This window comes from Tenrec ecaudatus, chromosome 4 (genome assembly GCF_050624435.1).
Source record: "Tenrec ecaudatus isolate mTenEca1 chromosome 4, mTenEca1.hap1, whole genome shotgun sequence".
In the NCBI taxonomy this organism is placed as follows: Eukaryota; Metazoa; Chordata; class Mammalia; order Afrosoricida; family Tenrecidae; genus Tenrec; species Tenrec ecaudatus.
In genome coordinates, this window is record NC_134533.1 from 155,543,683 (window position 1) to 155,561,533 (window position 17,851).

General features: G+C 43.3%; 1 protein-coding gene across 2 annotated transcripts in view; it reads right to left on the minus strand.

Annotated features, from left to right (window-relative positions):
* The window catches only part of VEPH1 (ventricular zone expressed PH domain containing 1), a 273,698-nt gene that overhangs the window by 177,157 nt on the left and 78,690 nt on the right, over positions 1-17,851 (minus strand). For both annotated transcript variants that reach the window (XM_075548875.1, XM_075548874.1), the window contains exon 5: positions 11,732-11,941. In XM_075548875.1, coding sequence (XP_075404990.1) covers positions 11,732-11,941 — 210 coding nt within the window. The remainder of the gene's footprint in view (positions 1-11,731; positions 11,942-17,851) is intronic.

The window sequence follows — 17,851 nt, forward strand, 5'->3', positions numbered from 1 at the left end:
GCAAGATACTCCCGACCCAGACGATGCCATTTTCAAAGACACCATATGCAAGTGAAAGTTGGACACTGAATAAAGAAGAATGAAGAAGAATCCAGATGTTTGAACTACGATGCTGGCGAAGAATATTGAAAGTCCAATGGCCTGCCAGAACAAACACATGCGGTTTGGAGGAAGTACAGCCAAAATTCTCCTTAGAAGCAAGAAGGGAGAGACTTTATCTCACATACTTAGGACATGTTGTCAGGAGAGATCAGTTCCTGGAGAAGGGCATCATGTTTGGTAAAGCAGAGGGACGGCAAAAAAAGAGGACAACCCTCAATGAGATGGACTGACACCGTGGCTGCCACAGTGGGGTCAGTATAGGAGTAATTGCGAAGCTGGTGCAGGGTGATGTTCCTTCTGTTGTGCACAAGGTCACTAAGAGTCTGAACACACTCAAAGGCACCTAGCAGTAACAATCGTTTAGCATCCACATGTAACATTTTCATGCTATTTAAAATAATAAAGTTCTGTCATTTTAGGGGAAAAAAATGAAGTCTTCCCCTTTCGATGAGCAAACGATGCCCCAACCTCATTGAGCCTCACAAAGGTCTCCCTGAATTTATCACTCTTGGGGAACTGTGGTTCAAACTCACAGGCCCTCCCTTTCGGTGAGTGACCCTCAGAGATTTTAGTCTTGATGGGCAAGTTCAAGGTGCAGCAGCCATCAGGTCTCCACTACACAGGATGTTTTCCACCGTCAGGATGAGGACAGTAGATACGGGTCTCAGTTGCTTTTGTCATTCTTTCCCTTTTCCTCCTGGAAATGTTTTTCGTGGCAGGCCTGCCGGATGTCGCAGAAATAAAACCTGGGCGACATGTGTGTCACTTCTTTGCTTGACAAGGGTGCCTGACTCTGTGCCCAGAGAGGATGTAATGGATATACCCTGGTGCTTAGCCAGCATATCCCAGCCAGTTAGAATAACAAGGCAGAGGGCACAGGATTTAACACCCACCCTGGCAGCGGCTGCCCTCGAGGGCATGCCATTTGATTCTGCACAGGTGCAGGGCATGAATGAATCTCCAGCTGAGGAAAAACAAGTGGCCACAGCATCCTTCCGCGTGCTATGAGATCATTTGTAAAAGCCACTTTAAAGCATTTTGTCTGTTTCCCTCACATCAGGTTTGGTGATGGGGAGAAAATAGCGATGGACTGTAGGTATGTATGAGAATGTCCCCTTCAGTGAGACCATGCCCCAGTGAGGATTGGATTATTAAAATAAAGCTGTTTCAGTCTGTTTAGTTGAAGAGTTAAGTAGATGGACATGAATTAAAGTTGGCTTCTTAAAAAAAATCAGAGCCATTCCTATGAAGACTCCTTTTCATGTTGACCATTAGTAGGAAAGAGGCTAGAATCACCTCGCATCCCCTGAATGGCCGGGGGAATTTAAAGAGTGATAAAATCATGAAGAAATAAAAATCCCAGAACTGAAACAAATGCTCAATTTCAATCCTTTATGACCTCCTAAAAATCATTCTGGTCTGCGTTTAATTTAAACTATTTCAGATTTAGTTAATAAGAGTGTTCTTTTAAAATCCCTATAAACTCGTTTGGGCTCTTTTTATTGATGGGGTGTTCCACCTGACCTTTAAGAAAGCAGTGTACTTCCAGCACTGAAAGAAAATAAAGCCTACTTTACATTATGAAACTTTCACAAAAATTTGCTTTAGTATTGTTTTTCTTACTTTTATTCCCCTCAGGAATCACGGTCTGTAGATAAACACAAACATAAAGCAGATATACTTTGTACCCTGAGAGGGAAAAAAATCTAAATACACCAGTCATTTCCTTAAGCAACTCACAATGAAATACTGCTTGTGGTTGCTCATCGTGCCTCATTCTGGTCCTGCTTGCCCTTATTTTGTCTTGTACATGCATACTCATCTATTTCGCCCCCTTCTTTAAAGAAACAGGTAAGAGGCTAGCCATTTACTTGGATGCTGTCTTTTCTAATTTCAGCACATTACATTCCGATTTCAGCCTGTATCAAAATAAATGCAATAAGAACACCTTTGTCAATACTGAGTAGCAACATGCTGTTGTTTATTGAATTTTTACCATTTGCCAGACACCATTCTAAGTGACTTAACTCACTCAATCTCACAATAAATAGTATTGCTATTCCTATTTTATAGATGAGGAAATGGAATCTAGAGAGGTTATGTAACTGGCCCAAGATGGCACTGCTGGAATTTGCTAAGTCATTTTCAGACTAAGGACATATGACTTTCAAGCCTGCCCTCTTAATTGCTATATTGTGCCAAATAGATGCCCCTATGGAAAGCAAGATTATTCATGTGATGCATGTTTATGCAAATGTACTCAAGGTGTTGATCACTACTCAGTTTGCAGGAAAAAATATCTTTGGGAGTTGAATTTCAACCCATCTTCTGCCTGCTGAAGCCTTGTTATAGATTGAAATACGTCCTCCCCAAATACGTGTTGAATTTCTCACTCTTGTAGATGTGATCCTGCTTAGTCATAGAGTTTATCTTCTGTCATGTTAATGAAGCCATAACAGAGTAGGGTGGACCCTCACCCAACTGCTTCTCAGTTTTGAAAAGATCACAAAAGACGTAGACACACACAGTCTTCACAGGTGAGACTCGAGGGTTAGCGACAAGCCAAGGAGCATTTAAGTCTCAAAGGACACCTTGGTGACTTACAAGGGAGAAATTGACTTGGCCATGACTCTGATTTGGACTTTTAGTCTTCAGAATTACCAGAAAATAAATTTTGTGCCTGAAGCCTAATATTTTTACTTCAGCAGGACTGGGTAAGTACGATAGGTCACATCTCTACAGACCTCTTTACATAATCATCTCTTTCTTATGTCATCTACTAAGAAGCTTTTGGACCCGAGATGGCCATGCCTCATCGCATGTTTTCTGGCTAAGGATTCCATGTTTTCCTGCCAACCTCATTCTCATAGTTTACCTGTTAAATACCAGGGATCAATTGTGTAGGCTTTGAAGTGTCAAGAGCCCTCTCCTCCCTCTCAATAGTTCCTTCTCTCAAGTTATCATTAGACAAAACCTAATTGAACAGAAGTAACAGGAGAGAACTGAACCTTCCTATTACTTAACAAACAGCTCCTAAAATACCTGTTCTGGTCTCTAGTACTTCCTCACTCACTTGACAGCTGGACTCAGCTGATCATGATGTGATTCATGCCATCTAGGAGCTCATCAATTCAGGGATGAGAAATAGACACGGACAGATAAATCACAATATGGTAGGATTTGATATCACATTGAGGTACAATCATATTGTGGCAGGATAATTGAGTCGAAGGTGATTGACTTTAAATTGGGAAGAACTCACCCAGCGGCGACATTTTTACTGAATCAGGGAGCATAAATAGGAATTCTTCACGTGGAGAAGAGGGTTACCCGATGCTGGCAGAAGACAGGCTATAAAGATCAAGATGCATGCTAAGAAAGGTAATGTTCAGGGTAGCATGTGGAATCTTGAGCAGACAGAAAGTAGGGGAGATGGACTAGACCAGACACTAAAGAGCTGAAGCTAAGAAGGGAGGTTGGGGCAAACCAAGGAACTTGCATAAAGTGGAGGAATCAGTAGGAGAATGTGCAAGGAAAAGGGATGTGATCTGTATTTTTAAGAAGAGGGTTTGATTGTGAAAAATGCATTCAAGTAGGAAGAAGCACATCTTTCTGTCTTTAGCCAAGAAGTTATTTTTATTATAGTGTCATTTTGAATTTATCAAATATTTACCAAATATCAGGTGCTGTACTAAGTGATTAATGTGAGTTATCTTGAATTTTATGTGAATTTTATTTGGGTTGTGGACAGAACCTAAGAAGTTACCAAAAAATCATTTTTGTGCAGATATCTGAGAGGTATCCACATTTTAAAAAATCTTCTCATTTGAAAAATACCTGTGTATTTAGGACAGCTCTGGCGGTGCAGTGCTCACATGCTGGGCTGCTAACCACAAGGTCCAAAGTTCAAAACCAGCAATGCTCCATGAGAGTTCGATGAGGCTTTCTATTCCTGTGAAGAGTCACAGTCTCAGAAACCCAGAGTCAGTTCTACCCTGTTCTAGAGGGTCTCTATGAATGAGCTGTATAGCAGTGAGTTTTTTTGGTTTTTGTTTATATTATGATATTGTTTGTTATTTATGCCTTTGCATCGATGGAACATATCACAGAAGTGGGTGAATCCTGGCCATGAAGAACTAGAGTGAACCTCTACTGGCTACAGTCAAGGAAGGTACTTCTCAAGGCAGCAACTCATCAGTGGTTCCAGAAGCAGAGGCTGTCTTTGCCCTTTGATCCACCCAACACACAGTGTATGGGCTTTGGATGTGAGTACATCCCTAGAAATGGCCGTGAGCCATTGAATTGCTTCCAGTGTGGGCCCAAGTACTACACAGCTTTTAACTATGGTTGTATTTATATTTGAAGTAAAGAGTTCTAAATTACTTTGGGAGATCAGGAAAATAAAGATCTGTAAGATTTCATTTTTGCTTTAGATATACAATTCTTCTGTGATGGGTAGGATCACCCACTCATGGCCAAGTTAACGCCGACTCTTAGTCATCCTATAGGACAGGGTAGAACTGCCCCATGTGAGTTTCCCGGACTGTAACTCTTGGAGCAGAAAGTCCCATCTTTCTATTGCAGAGCAGATGGTAGTTTCAAACTGCTGACCTTGTGGTTGGCAGTTCAATGCATAACAAACATGCCACCAGAGCTCCTGAATAGGAAAGTGCTGCTATTCAGCTGTTGAAGAGTTTGCTCACCCAGATGGGTCCTGACAGGAAAGTCAAGCACCCCAAGTGTGTTTTCCTCCTGCAGCACTATAGCTCTTACCCCTGGCTTCAAGCAGGCACAGAAGGTGAGATTAAGCCAATTAACAAGGTGTGAGGTTGCAGGTGGCTCTTCCTCCAGCTCCTCACTGGCCTGATGACTGAATACCCTAAGCAGGCTCCCCACTTCTATGAAGGAATTGAATTAGCTGGATGCCAGATAATTAAGGAAGGGTCTTAACAGTGGGTTCCAGCCCATCACAGATTGTCTGCTTCACCAATTGCAACAAGATACTCCAAGTTGACTGGGCTTTTCTGCATATTCAAAAAATTTTCAATCCTAGAAGCAAAGCTATCTGGATAAATTGAAGCCCTAAACATGACTGAAAATTTTACTTTGGTGTCAAATAGGAAAAAAAATCCAATTAAGTCCATTTTTAGATGAAATCAAAATAGAATGAGAAAGAGGGCCTTGGGCCCAAGGTCATTGGAATTCTGAGACTGACCTCATTGTGAACACCCTGGGATGGACCCTGACTCATATAACACTTCCCTGTCTCCCCATAGACCAGCCTCTCCACATAGAATGTGGTAAGACTCTCTCAAGACAATGCTCCTGCTGTTCCCTTTTCATTTCAATTTTCTCCTCCATAGGTGGCCCAGTCCCCATAATAGACTGCTGCCCTCACTGCTCCCCCCTCACTATACCTTGGTAACTGCCCATTTCCTTTTGGAAAGTGGCCATGTAGAAATGGGCATATACGTGTACATTGGTTTTTGGCCCTCGGGAATATTACTACACAAGATTTTATTTAGACGTTGAATAAGTTCGCTTAAATTGAGCAGTTAAATTGAGCTCCTTACATCATTATACTTCTTCGTGGGACGTATGAGCTTTAGCTTTCTTTAAAGCTAAAAGGATGTTCTCATCATGCAGTATTAGTCACCAGAAACAAATAAGAAGAGGCATTATTTCTGAACATTTGTAGGGAAATTTGTTAGATGAATTTGTTTAGGTAAATTGTTTCATTTTAAATGGAATGGAACAATGAAATCAGAGCCAGATGGGAAGTCATCTACTAAAAAGCCCTTCTTTTTAAGTAGGGGAGAAAAAGACTTAACAAAATGAAATTACTTACCCACCATCAACAAAGGTGGTTGTTTGTCCTTTATTATTTTTTTTCTGACCTTCTCCTGATTGACTGGGCATATGGACCCCTAAATCAGGACTCCATGTCCCTGTGTCCCTTGCAGTTGGGGGCGCTGATATACTTTTTTGGTCTCCTTCAGTAGGTAGGATGCCAACAAAAGGTTATGTTTGACTGCTTGGAAGAGCCCTGTTCCCTTCTTCCTTACTGCCTGAAATACTGACTTGAGAGGTGAAGAAGAGTAGCAATCTTTGATGAGGAGAGGGAAATTGTGTGTGTTCAGCGTGCCCATCAATGGTACAGCAACAAGATTGAGGGAACCTGGTGCTTGAAACTAGATCAAACAGAGTTCTGGACTGACTGCCTTCTTGATATTTTATGTGTCAGAAAAATAAATACCTTAGTTTAAGTCACTATTGTTTTGTAATTTTGTATTACCCTCAACCAAACATTATCTGAACTTCTAGAAAAGACTAGCTGATTAACATGGATATGATAGCAGAGGGCAGGATGGAGCATTGGGCTGGACATGATTCTAAGTCTAAGAGAGGAAATGCTGTCATTACTTAAAGTTCCCAAATCTTGATACACTAACCAGCTGCGTTAGCATGACGCTGGCAGAGGCTTCTATAACTCCTGATTTCTGGGTCCTTTCCCTGAGATTTTTGACTTTGAGTAATTCTTTGGCTCCAAAAGTTATTTTGTTTAAAAAGTTGTCCATGTAATTCTGATATATGAGGGGTTGCCCCTCCCACCAAAAGCAAACAAACAAACAAATGGATTTCCCCCCAAATGCTATGTTTTTATAATAAGTATATTGGGCCAACTAGGCCTCCATAGGAATATGTGGGCAGAGTCTAATCAGGTTGTTGCTTGATTGGAGGGCGATCAAGATAAATGCTTTCCGCAGCCAGCATCCTGTCTCTCTTCTTCCCTGGTGATTGGACCAGCGTGCTGCTGCTTGAGCTAGTTCTTTGCTGCAACTGTGTGCGGCACTACCTGAGGGACAAGCCAACCCATGGATCATGTAGCTAGAGCTTGTGTCTCCTTTGAGACCTGCATCACTATGCTGCTGGCACCGTACATCACTCAAGCTTGAGACTGGTGGATCCTGTCATCATGTATTGCTGGAGTTTGAGATTCCATCAGGTCCTGCTTCACTAAGCTCCCTCACCCTACCCTGTTGTCAGCTGCCTGCCAGCAAACTCTGCTTGTCTTAATTGACCTTGGACCTGGCAGCCCATATGAGTTGAAGGATCTTCAGTATTTTAACTGTTCCATGAAAATGAGTTAAACTGAGCCCTCTGTATTCCTGTGTGGACTAATGTTGTCATATTCCTTCTCACTGTATAAGCCGATCCTTTTATATAGACACAATCATAAATGTTCTGATTTTGTTTCTCTAGAGAACCCTGCCTAACACAGTATTTAAACTTTTTTTTTTTTAACAAAACACCCTTATCACCTTCAAAGCACTCTCCATTACACTTAATACATCTGTGAAATTTGCAATTCCATTCTTAGAAACATTTTTCAAACTCATTTGTTTTGATGGCTGGCAGCACCTCCCTTGTTTTTTTCTTCACCTCTTTTGCTTCATAAATCTCTGTCCGTACATGTCCCTTTTCATTTGCAGAAACAACAAAGAAGTTGCTTGGAGCAAGGTCTGGTGAGTAAGGTGTGTGGGGCAAGAGAGGCATGCTATTTTTTTTTTGCCAAAAACTGACACACTGAGATGGCTGCATGAGCAGGTGCATTATCATAGTGGAGAAACCAGTGCCCTGTCCACCACAAATCAGGCCCTTTTTGTCCTATACTCTTAGGAAATCTTTCAAACCCTCTAAACAGAAAGCTTGATTAACACTCTGATCTGGTGGGATGAACTCCAAATGCACTATCCCCCTCATCCCTCAAAAATACAAATAAGCATCGTCTTGACCTTTGATTTTACTTGACAAATTTTTTATAGGCCAGGTGATAATGGCCTCTTTCACTGACTTGACTGATGCTGGCTTTCAGGTTTGTAAGAACAGCACCATGTCTCTTCACCAGCAATGACCTTGGGGAAAAGTTTGAGTCTCTTTGGAGCTGTTCTTTCAAAGCCTGGTACGTTTCCACTCTATGCTTTTTTTTCTGGTCAGTCAGAAGCTGAAGCACACATTTCACAGCGACCCTTCTCATCCCCAAATCTTCCACAAAATTCACTGAACTGAGCTCCAAGACTGTCCAGATAGCTTCCCCATCTCTTCAATGGTCTGTTGCCAGTCTTCTAGCACAAGTACATGCATTTTGTTGACATTTTCGTCTGTTCAAGTATTTGACGGACATCCCAAATGAGGGTTGTCATCAACCAGCATTTCCACTTTGAAATGAGAAGACTTCCCGTGCACTTGACTCTTTCCCACAGTGCTGTTCTTGTGAGACGTGTTCAACATCACAACAGGTTTTGCAGCATCTTTCCCAAGCAGAAATCGAAATGTCACAGCTGCACGCTGTTCTCTTAGATCAGCCATCGTAAAACACGAGGTTCAAGTGAAACTGCTTTTATGAAAAATTCACTATGACCAGAGAGAACCTTCCCTAGTGATGCCACTGGGTGCACTAACTAAGAGCGTAACTCAGAGCAAGTTGCTCGATGCTCACATAGCGGGAACAATGCACCCTACAAAAGCTCCGCCTAGTGGAGCGTTTTACATATTTGGGGGAGGGTACCCCCTCCTATGGACATATTTGCAATATATCTAATCTATAGCTCTTCTCTGCTGGGGAATTGAATCAGACCCCTGGTTCCCTTTATCCAATCTCTAGGGGAGAGCTCTGGCGGTATAGCGGTTACACATTGAGTTGTTAACCACAAGGTCAGTAGTTTGAAACTACATCTGTTCCTTTTCTACTCCCATGAAAAATTACAGTCCGTCACTGGGGCTGTCCTATAAGGTCACTATCACAGGCACCTACTTAATGGCTGTAAGATTGGAGTTTTGGAGGAGACAGAGGGAGAGAGGGAGGGTGGGGGAGGGAGAGAAAGAGAGGGAGAATTCTCTCTAGACTAATTGGATCCACCTTTACTCCTCCCTCTATACACTGAGGGCCATACAATGACCACCTAATAGATGATTGTTTCTTAGGCTAGCCTTAATTCAGACAAGCCTAGTGACATAATTGCATATGACTGTTGGTTTTTTGCTTCCCCCCAGATTATATTTTCCATGGTAAGTTGTCACTTCTAACATGCCTTGTTATGCGACAATGAATCACAAGTATATCCGTAACAAGAAGGAAATGCCATTACAGGACATAAAGATTCCAAGGCCCGTTACATCAGAGATCATCACAGATTGAACCTGTTGGGTCTCGCAGAGCTCTGCATAGTCAGCACGGTTAGTCAAACAGCTGTCAGCTAGAGTTGCCCTCATCACCATCGGGCACACCAGCGAGTTTTCCTGGCAGCAAAGGTACCTGGGCAAGCGACAGCATCAGCAGAAGGCAGGATATAGCAAGTGCAACAGGCGTGAACAGCAAGGGATTACACTAATCAGTATGTTCACACTTAAGAAACCCTCTCCAAAGATTCATCCTCAAGTTGAGAGACATTCACAGGCCACCAGTGAGCTCAATGCCCCACCTTCTCTGGGAGGAAGCCGCAGGAGAAAAGTGCTCCACTAGGAGGAAGCCCAACACTCATCTGACCCTCAGAGCTCTCAGCAGAAATAAAGCAAAACCAAAGATTCACTTTATGATACCATTTATAAATCAATGCCCAGGAGACCAAGGATCTGCTCTGACTGGTGGTTAGCTCTCCTCATCTGAGTCTAGGTAAGACCGGTTGGTCATTTTGAATTTGCAGGATCATGAGGTTGACCGCGGTGAACTATGACATCCCTAGTAGTTGTACAATTGCATGGTCATCGTATGCTGTTGTTCTTAGGTGTCATTGAGTCAGCGCCGACTTACCTTACGCACAACAGAAAAACGCTCAGCCCCGAATCCTCCTCACATTGTTCCTATGCTTGAGTGCACTGTGGTAGCCATTGGGCAGATCTATTTCCTGAGGGCCACCGTCTTTTCAGTGGCCCCTCTACTTTACCAAGCACGCCGTCCTTCTCCAGGGACTAGTCTCTCCTGCCACTGTGTCCACAGTACATAAGACGATGTCTCGCCAGGTCCTACGCCAGCCTCACATCTATTGTTCAAGGCTACCTTGCAGGCACCGGTGTGTCTCTCACCCAAGGATCACTCAAGTCATGGTTCTTGCAAGACAGACTTGCTTGTCCTTTCGGCAAGCCATGGTACTTCCAATCTTCTTCTTCAGCGCCACCATTCAAATGCAGCGATTCTGGTTTGGTCTTTCTTATTCAGGGCCCAACTTTCAAGTGTATCTGAGATAATTAAAAATACCAGGGGTTGAGTCTGGTGCACCTCAGGCCTCAAAAAGTAGCATCCTTGCTTTTCAACACTTTGAAGAGATCCTGTGCAGTAGATCCACCCAATGCCATGGTTTGGTCTCTTGGCTGCTGCCTCCATGAGCATTGCCTGTGGATCCAAGCAAGATGAAATCTTGGACAACTTCAACTTTCTCTCTCTTTCTCATCATGTTACATACTGGTCCAGTTGTGAGCATTTTGATATGATATACAGTGAGTCATAATCCATACTGAAGGCTTCGATCCTTGATCTTCATGAGCAAGTGCTTTGTGTCCTCTTCCCTCTCAGCAAGCAAGGTTGTGTCATCTGCATAGCTCAGGTTGGTCATAAGCCTTTCTCCAACCCTGCTGCTTCATTCGTCTCCATGTAATCCAGCTTCTCTGTCAATATGTCATCCTGTCGTGGATCGTATGTGGCTGTGATGTTGGCAGCTATGTCACGGGTATTTCAAGTGCCAGCAGGGTCACCCACAGTGAATAGCTTTCAGCAGAGCTTTCAGACTAAGAAGAGACTGTGATGAAGGCACTGTCTGCCTCCTTCAAATGAAGTTGCCACTGAGACCTCATGCACGGCATGGAGACATTGCCACATATAGCTTATAGCTAATTGTATTAGATGAACTAGGTAAAATGAAAAAAAAAACACTACCAATAATGTACTTACTTTTATTTTTTAAAAGATTAAAACTCCTAACCCCAATATAAAACCAGCAGATAGATGGAACATGCATGTGTATTCATACATGCACATACGTATACCCTCTGGAATGTGTATTTCTGGAAACTCTTCGTTGCCCAATGCTCACAAGCTCTGCTGGCATCCTGTAGTTCCTGCTGAAAGATCTCATTGTGCAAATATTTAGGCCAAGACTTTTAAATGTTCCTCAATGTTTATTCGGTCTCCAATGCATCATCTAGAAGGCTCCCAACAGGCCGTGTCCTGTTGCTCACTGACATGGGAGCGATGGACTTTAAGTAAGGGGTGCTCTCTGAGACTCAGCTCTTTGCCTATGGAAGGGCTTCTAGCAGGATTGCAACCAGAAGCAGGACAAAGATTCTCTTATGAATTGTTGCCATTACGTCATGGTCTTGAATCTGTTACGTCACTCTCTGCGTTCCACTCCTTCTCCTTTCTCAGGTGGCCCCTCTAGCAATAAAATTCTCAATTCCTGTGTCTTCCTGGTAGCCCCATCTCAAGGAGCCCTTGACCCAGAGTCCACAAGCTGTAAAAAATAGTTTGAAATAAAAATGGGGGCTCTCACATGTCCAGGACACGTCATAGACCTCAGAATACCAGTAGGTTAAATGCCAATACAATTTTTGGAAATAGAAAAAAATCTGAACTTACTTCATCCACGCGCCCAACAGCCCCAAAGATCCTTGCAATTTGTCCGATGAGGTAGGGGAACCGCTCACCGATCTCTTTCAGTGCTGGAAGAAAACGGCTCAAGGCCACTGGTTCGTAGCCTGCTATCTCTATGAGGATGTTCAGAATGACATCATTATGGGTCGAATCGTTCAACTGCCCAATTAGGAAAGGAATCCCCTTCTGAATTATCTACAAAAAGAAAGCAGTAGAGGAAAGAAGGTAGAAGAAGCAAAGAGAGTCATAGCTCAGTGAACTGTGCTTCTAGAATCAGTCTTGAAAATAGCTAAAACATGTTTTGCATTAAATCAGAATTCAACACACTCTGGTTATTTTCATTGGAACACAAGCTCATCTCTCAAGTTTGGAATTTAAAATTTATACTAAAACCTTCCGAGGTTTCCATTTCTTGACAACAACAACACAAGCTTTGCTGTGCCACGAAGGTGTCTGGTGCTGCAGTTCATAAATCATGTTTCTGTGTTATGTCCTCATTAGGAATGAGGGATGATGGCACAACATTTCTTCCAAATCACCGTAGGAGCTGGAATTGAAGGGCACTCTAAGCATTGTAATGTGGATAAGAGACCCTCAATGATTTAAATCAAAGCCTTCAAATCGGAAAACAGATAAGATTCTGACATATTTAATAATTAAAGTAGAAAAGCAAGAAAGAAGGACCACATTTAAACTATTTTACCATTTGATTACAAAGATGTAATAATAACATAACAATCATTAAGGCGAGTAATTTCCATTATACCCCTACTCTAATATTTCTCTATTGATTCTTAATACATTTTAAAATATGATCAAACCCAAACAAAGCACACGGCCATCAAATTGATTCTGACTCATAGTCACCCTATAGGACAGGGTAGAACTGACCTTGTGGGTTTCTGAGACTATAACTTAAAACAATTTTTAAAAACAGTTTCATTAGCATGTAACCCACGTAGCATACAAGTCAATAGTTAAGTCATATCAAAATAAGTCAAACAATCATTAATTCTTTATGGGAGTAGAAAGCTTCATTATTCTCCCAAGGAGCAGCTGATGGTTTTGAACTGTTGACCTTGAGATTAGCAGCCCAACATGTAACCTGCTACACCACCGGGGTTTCTTTTTCAAGTATAGGGATGAAATAATTCATATTGAAAGCATATGAGTTCTTGAGGAATAAGGCCACTATGCTGATACATTGACAAGGAATTTTTGTGTCTGCGAAAATACCCGTACAATAAGTACAAAAGACCAGAAGGTGGAAAACTGGACAATAAAAGTCAAAACAACTTCTCTATTATATTTTCCATATTTCTGATACATTATTTATGTTGTGTTTTGCTGATTCTCTTTTAAAAAAATTTCTTATTTTTATTTCTGGGTAGCTTCCAGTAAAACTGACAACTTCCTGAAAACTTGCTTTTCCTTCCATGTTTCTGGCCCTATGTGTCTCCTTTCTCCATATATGACATAATTCTTCCAGGACACTCAAGCCAGAAACTTGAAAATCATTCTTGACTCCCAGGCTTCTTTATCAGGAGCCTTATCTATGTAATCGCCGAGTTTTTAGAAAACCCTATCTCCCAAGTCCTCTCACAGGAGCCACAGGTGGTCAGAAAGGGTGAAGTGCACAACTACTACCTTAGCCTTTTGTGCTGTACAGGGACTCGTGTAGGTACTTAGGAGTTGGTGGTTCAGAGCCCACCCAGAGGCACCTGGGAAGAAGCTCCAGGCCATCGGTTTCTAAGAGTGAACAGCCTTAAGAACCGTATGGAGCTGTTCTCTGCCCTACACTTGAGGAGGAGCGATGAATAGCAACCCATTCAACAGAGCAAGTGTGACTTGTGTCTGTAACCCACTTCCCTCCACTTCCATTCTTTCATGTACTCATTCACAAATACTTACTCAGGGCCTCCTATCTGCAGATACTGTTCGAAGTTGAAGACATACTTGTTAACAAGTCTGACAGGATTCCTATTCCTGTTTAATCTAGCCCTGGTGGGACGGTGTTTACACACTGGGCTGTTAGCTGCAATGTCGGCAGTTTGAAACCATGAGTGGCTCTGTGGGAGAAAGATGGGCCTTTCTACTCCACATATGGAGTTACAGTCTCAGAAACTCAACAGGGGTAGTTCTATCCTGTCCTATTGGGTCCCTGGGAGTCAGCATTGACTTGACGGCAGTGAGGTTTTGAGAATTCTTGTGGTGTAGTGGGTTACAAGTTGGCCTGCTAATCACAAGGTCAGCAGTTCAAAAGCACCAGGTGCTCCTCAAGAGAAAGATGAGGTTTTCTACTTCTGTAAAGATTCACAGCCTTGGAAATCCACAGGCGATGCTCTACTTTGACTTCTAGGGTTGTTATGAGTTGGAATCAACTCAATAGCAGTGAGCTTGTTTTTGTTTTTGTTGTTTTGTTTTGAGTAAAGAAGAAAAACACTTAGACTAGAAATGCCTAATTTTAAATTTTAGTACATTCTAGGTAAACAAATCATAGGATATTATGAGAGACACCCTAGCACATTAACTTAGGCTATGGGTTAGAGAAGGCCTCTCTCATATAAGCTGAGATCACTGGCCCAATCATCTGCATTGAATGCAGTCTCACCCATTTAATCTCTTCTCCAACCTGTGGTCCCCACCATGTTCCTTCCCTGCTTAAACCCTTTCAATAGAACATGACATAACGTTTGAAAATTGATTGCTTCTACCTTTTCATATGCCTCACTCCATCCAGACCCCAGCACCCATCATACTTCAACCGCGCTCAATTATTTAAACACCCTCTTGACCTGCTACTTCGATTCTTGCAGCTGGGACTTTCCTCATGTGATTTCCTCTGCTTGGAATTCTTGTTTCCCCCTCGCTTGCTGGACTAACTCCTACTCACTCTTGACGTCCCCGATGAATTGTGATTTCCTCAAAAAGCTCTCCTGGGATTCCTTCTTCTTCCACTCTCAGAATAGTTAGTGACCCCGCGGAAGCTCCTTTTGCACCTAGCTCATAGCTTGCTGGCTACTTCGGATGTGTCCCGTGTTATTGCTGTCGGCCTATTAACCACAAGGTCAGCATCATTAAGCAGCTCATTAACAACCTGAGATATGCAGCTGGCACAATCTTGCCTGCTGAAGTCGAAGAAAGACCGGAGGCTCTTGCTGATGAAGATCGAGGATTGTACCCTTCAGTGTGGATCACAGCTCAATGCAAAGAAAACCGAAAGCCTCACCACTGGGCCAACAGACCACAGCATGGTAAGCGGAGGAAAGGTTGAGCTTGCCAAAGCTTTCATTTTACTTGGATCCATGATCAACACTCATGGAAGCAATCTTCAAGAAGTCAAAGGACATACTGCATTGGGAAAATCTGCTGCACAAGACCTCTTTCAAGTGTTAAAGGGAAAAGATGCTGTTTGCAGCAATAATTGAGCCTGTCCCTAGCTGCGGTACTTTCAGTCACCTCATGGGCATGTGAGAGCTGACAAAGGATAAGGAAGCTGAGAGAAGGATGGATGCATTTGCATATGCTGTTTTTGAAGACTATCCAGCGTACATGCCCTGCCTGAAGAACAAACAAATCTGTCTTCCAAGAAGTACAGCCACAATGCTCCTTAGAAGCAGGGAGTGGAAAGCTTCCTCTCACATCCTGTGGGCATGCTAGTAGGAGAGATCGGGCCCTGAAACGGACAGCATGCTTGGAAAAATAGAGGGCCCGTGAGCAAGAAGCAAAGGGCTCAGTGAGAGATACAGACAGGGGCTGTGACTGCGGGCTGAAACAACAATCGAGAGGAGGAGCTGGGACCTGGCAGTAGCTCATTCTGCTGTCAAAAGGGATGCTCTGAGTGGGAACCCAACAACAGCCATCCTGGATTCTGTACCACGTAACTAATAGGGACATAAAGAAAGAGAGTTACAAGGAAGTTAAAGTGATCTACGCAAAGATTTGAAGTATGTGCGTACATTACATTCTGATCCTGTTCTTTTGAAGGAGAAGAATCCGGCTGATTTCCAGTACATAGCATCTACCAGGGCCACCTGGGCACTGGGGTGTCGTTGTATGCCATTCAGAGAGCTCATGACGGTGGTCCCTGGCATATAGAGCGGACATGTCAGCCAGCTGCCGGGGGTCAAGGCAACACATTTCCCCCATGGCATCTAGGAAAGGGAAATATTTACACCTCTTCTGCTCTGTTCTATAAAATTCCATTTCCTAGTCCCCTCTCTTCATGTCCTATTCCTGTCACGCCAACGTCTCTGTGACCCGTGCTTTTAGTTATGCCAGTTTAATTTTGAATTTGAACTCCAGCCACCCATGAGCATCCCAAGCCACACAGGAGAGCGCTGAATCTGGTGCCTCATGAACAAAAATAAGGAAAGAAATAAAAATTGAGGCATCTATATAAACTGAGACCCAGTTGGACCTATAGGACGGGAATGAGATGGGAAACCATGAATAATGTCAACAAAGCAAAAAGGGAATCACCAACTAAACGAACTCAGATTCTTTTGTTCTGTTATGATGAGGATGGAGATCAAAGCCAAGCAAAGCTCACTGCTATCGAGTCGATGCCGACTCACACGGACCCTCTAGGACAGATTAGAATTGCCCCTGGGAGCTTCCAAGACTGTAACGGGAGTAAGAAGCCTCATCTTTCTCCAAAGGAGTGTCTGGTGGTTTCGAACTGCTCACTTTACAATTAGCAGCCCAACATGTAACCAGACACCACCAACATTTATTACACACACAAAAGGAAAAGGTGCTTTTGGCTTTACACAGGTCATCCCTGGATTAGGCAGAATCTCATTTTCTAAGCTCAGGACACTTCCTTAGACCGATCTCTGCAGTATGGGCTCCTTCGGAGATGGCTTTATGTCTCTGAGAAAGCCTGGGCCAAGTTTAAAGCAGAGTGGCCATTAAGAACGTAGATGACTAACAGAGAGCTAGTTGGCACTTTTCATGCAAGCCATGAGATCTATTCATGCATGGACTAAGATGAACTAACTTCCTTCTTCCCAACCCCCCTGATGCCACCAGATTCCTCATCTGAGCACCCAGCTCATCCCATCAAAGCTCTCTCCAAGACATGCAGAGATTCCCCATGGTCATGGGCAGAGTTCCAATGCCATGGCAATCCCGAGTCTTCATTAGTGAGTATATCTGCTACCCCTTCCCCCACGAACCCTCTGTCACAGCGACATGGGACCACCCACAGTGGCTTAAACATGGAGAGAACTCACAAAGTCAAAGCCAATCCCAAATCTCTCCCGTAGGATAAGTGTGCCCTCTGGTTCACCCTAACTTATACAGGATCTTGGGATATGCATCCCCCACCCCCACCACTATACATGCAGATACTTTGAAATTATGTGAAATACACCATGCTTCTTGACAAATGTGCCTTCATAATCATTTGATTTGAGTTTAGAATTTTTCACTTCTTTAGAGGGAGTAACCATTGGTAGCCCCCCAGTCCATATTCTCTATCCCTCCCTTCTCTTCCAGGTTTTCCCCAAGGGGTCTCATGAGACCACCCCTTAGGATGACATGTTTACAGAGCCGGCACGGCCTCTCATTGGCCCCAGTGACCCTATGCACATGTACGCCCCTGTGAGAGAGTACCAGAGTGCATTTGCATACGTGTTTGTGTATGCTCCTCTTAGTCCTCAGGCCCAACTTTCTCCTTCAATTGACTGGGCGACCTTGAAGGATCCCTATTCATCCTGAGACACCTGCAGAGTGACTGCCACCCTTGTTATTTACTAACTTAGCTCCCACCACGCTGAAAAAGCATGATCTATTCTGAAAATGATGGTTGTGCTCCAAAGATGGCGTAGAGAAGGCTGCATCTTCCTAGTGCTCTCAAAGGATATTTATTTTAAATACATATCCAAATTAAGCTCCCCGTCTTGCTGGCCTGGGGGTGCCGGGATAGGTGCCGTCGGGTTGGGTATGTGGATAGGAATGTCCTACCCTTTTCAGGGACCAAATCTAGAAAGTGACTCTCCTCTGGGGACCAAACCACGAAAGTCTCTAGACCTGGATGGACATCGATCAAGACAAGGCTGAGCTCACCGCTTTTTCTCTCATCTCCGCATGCTTGGGGCG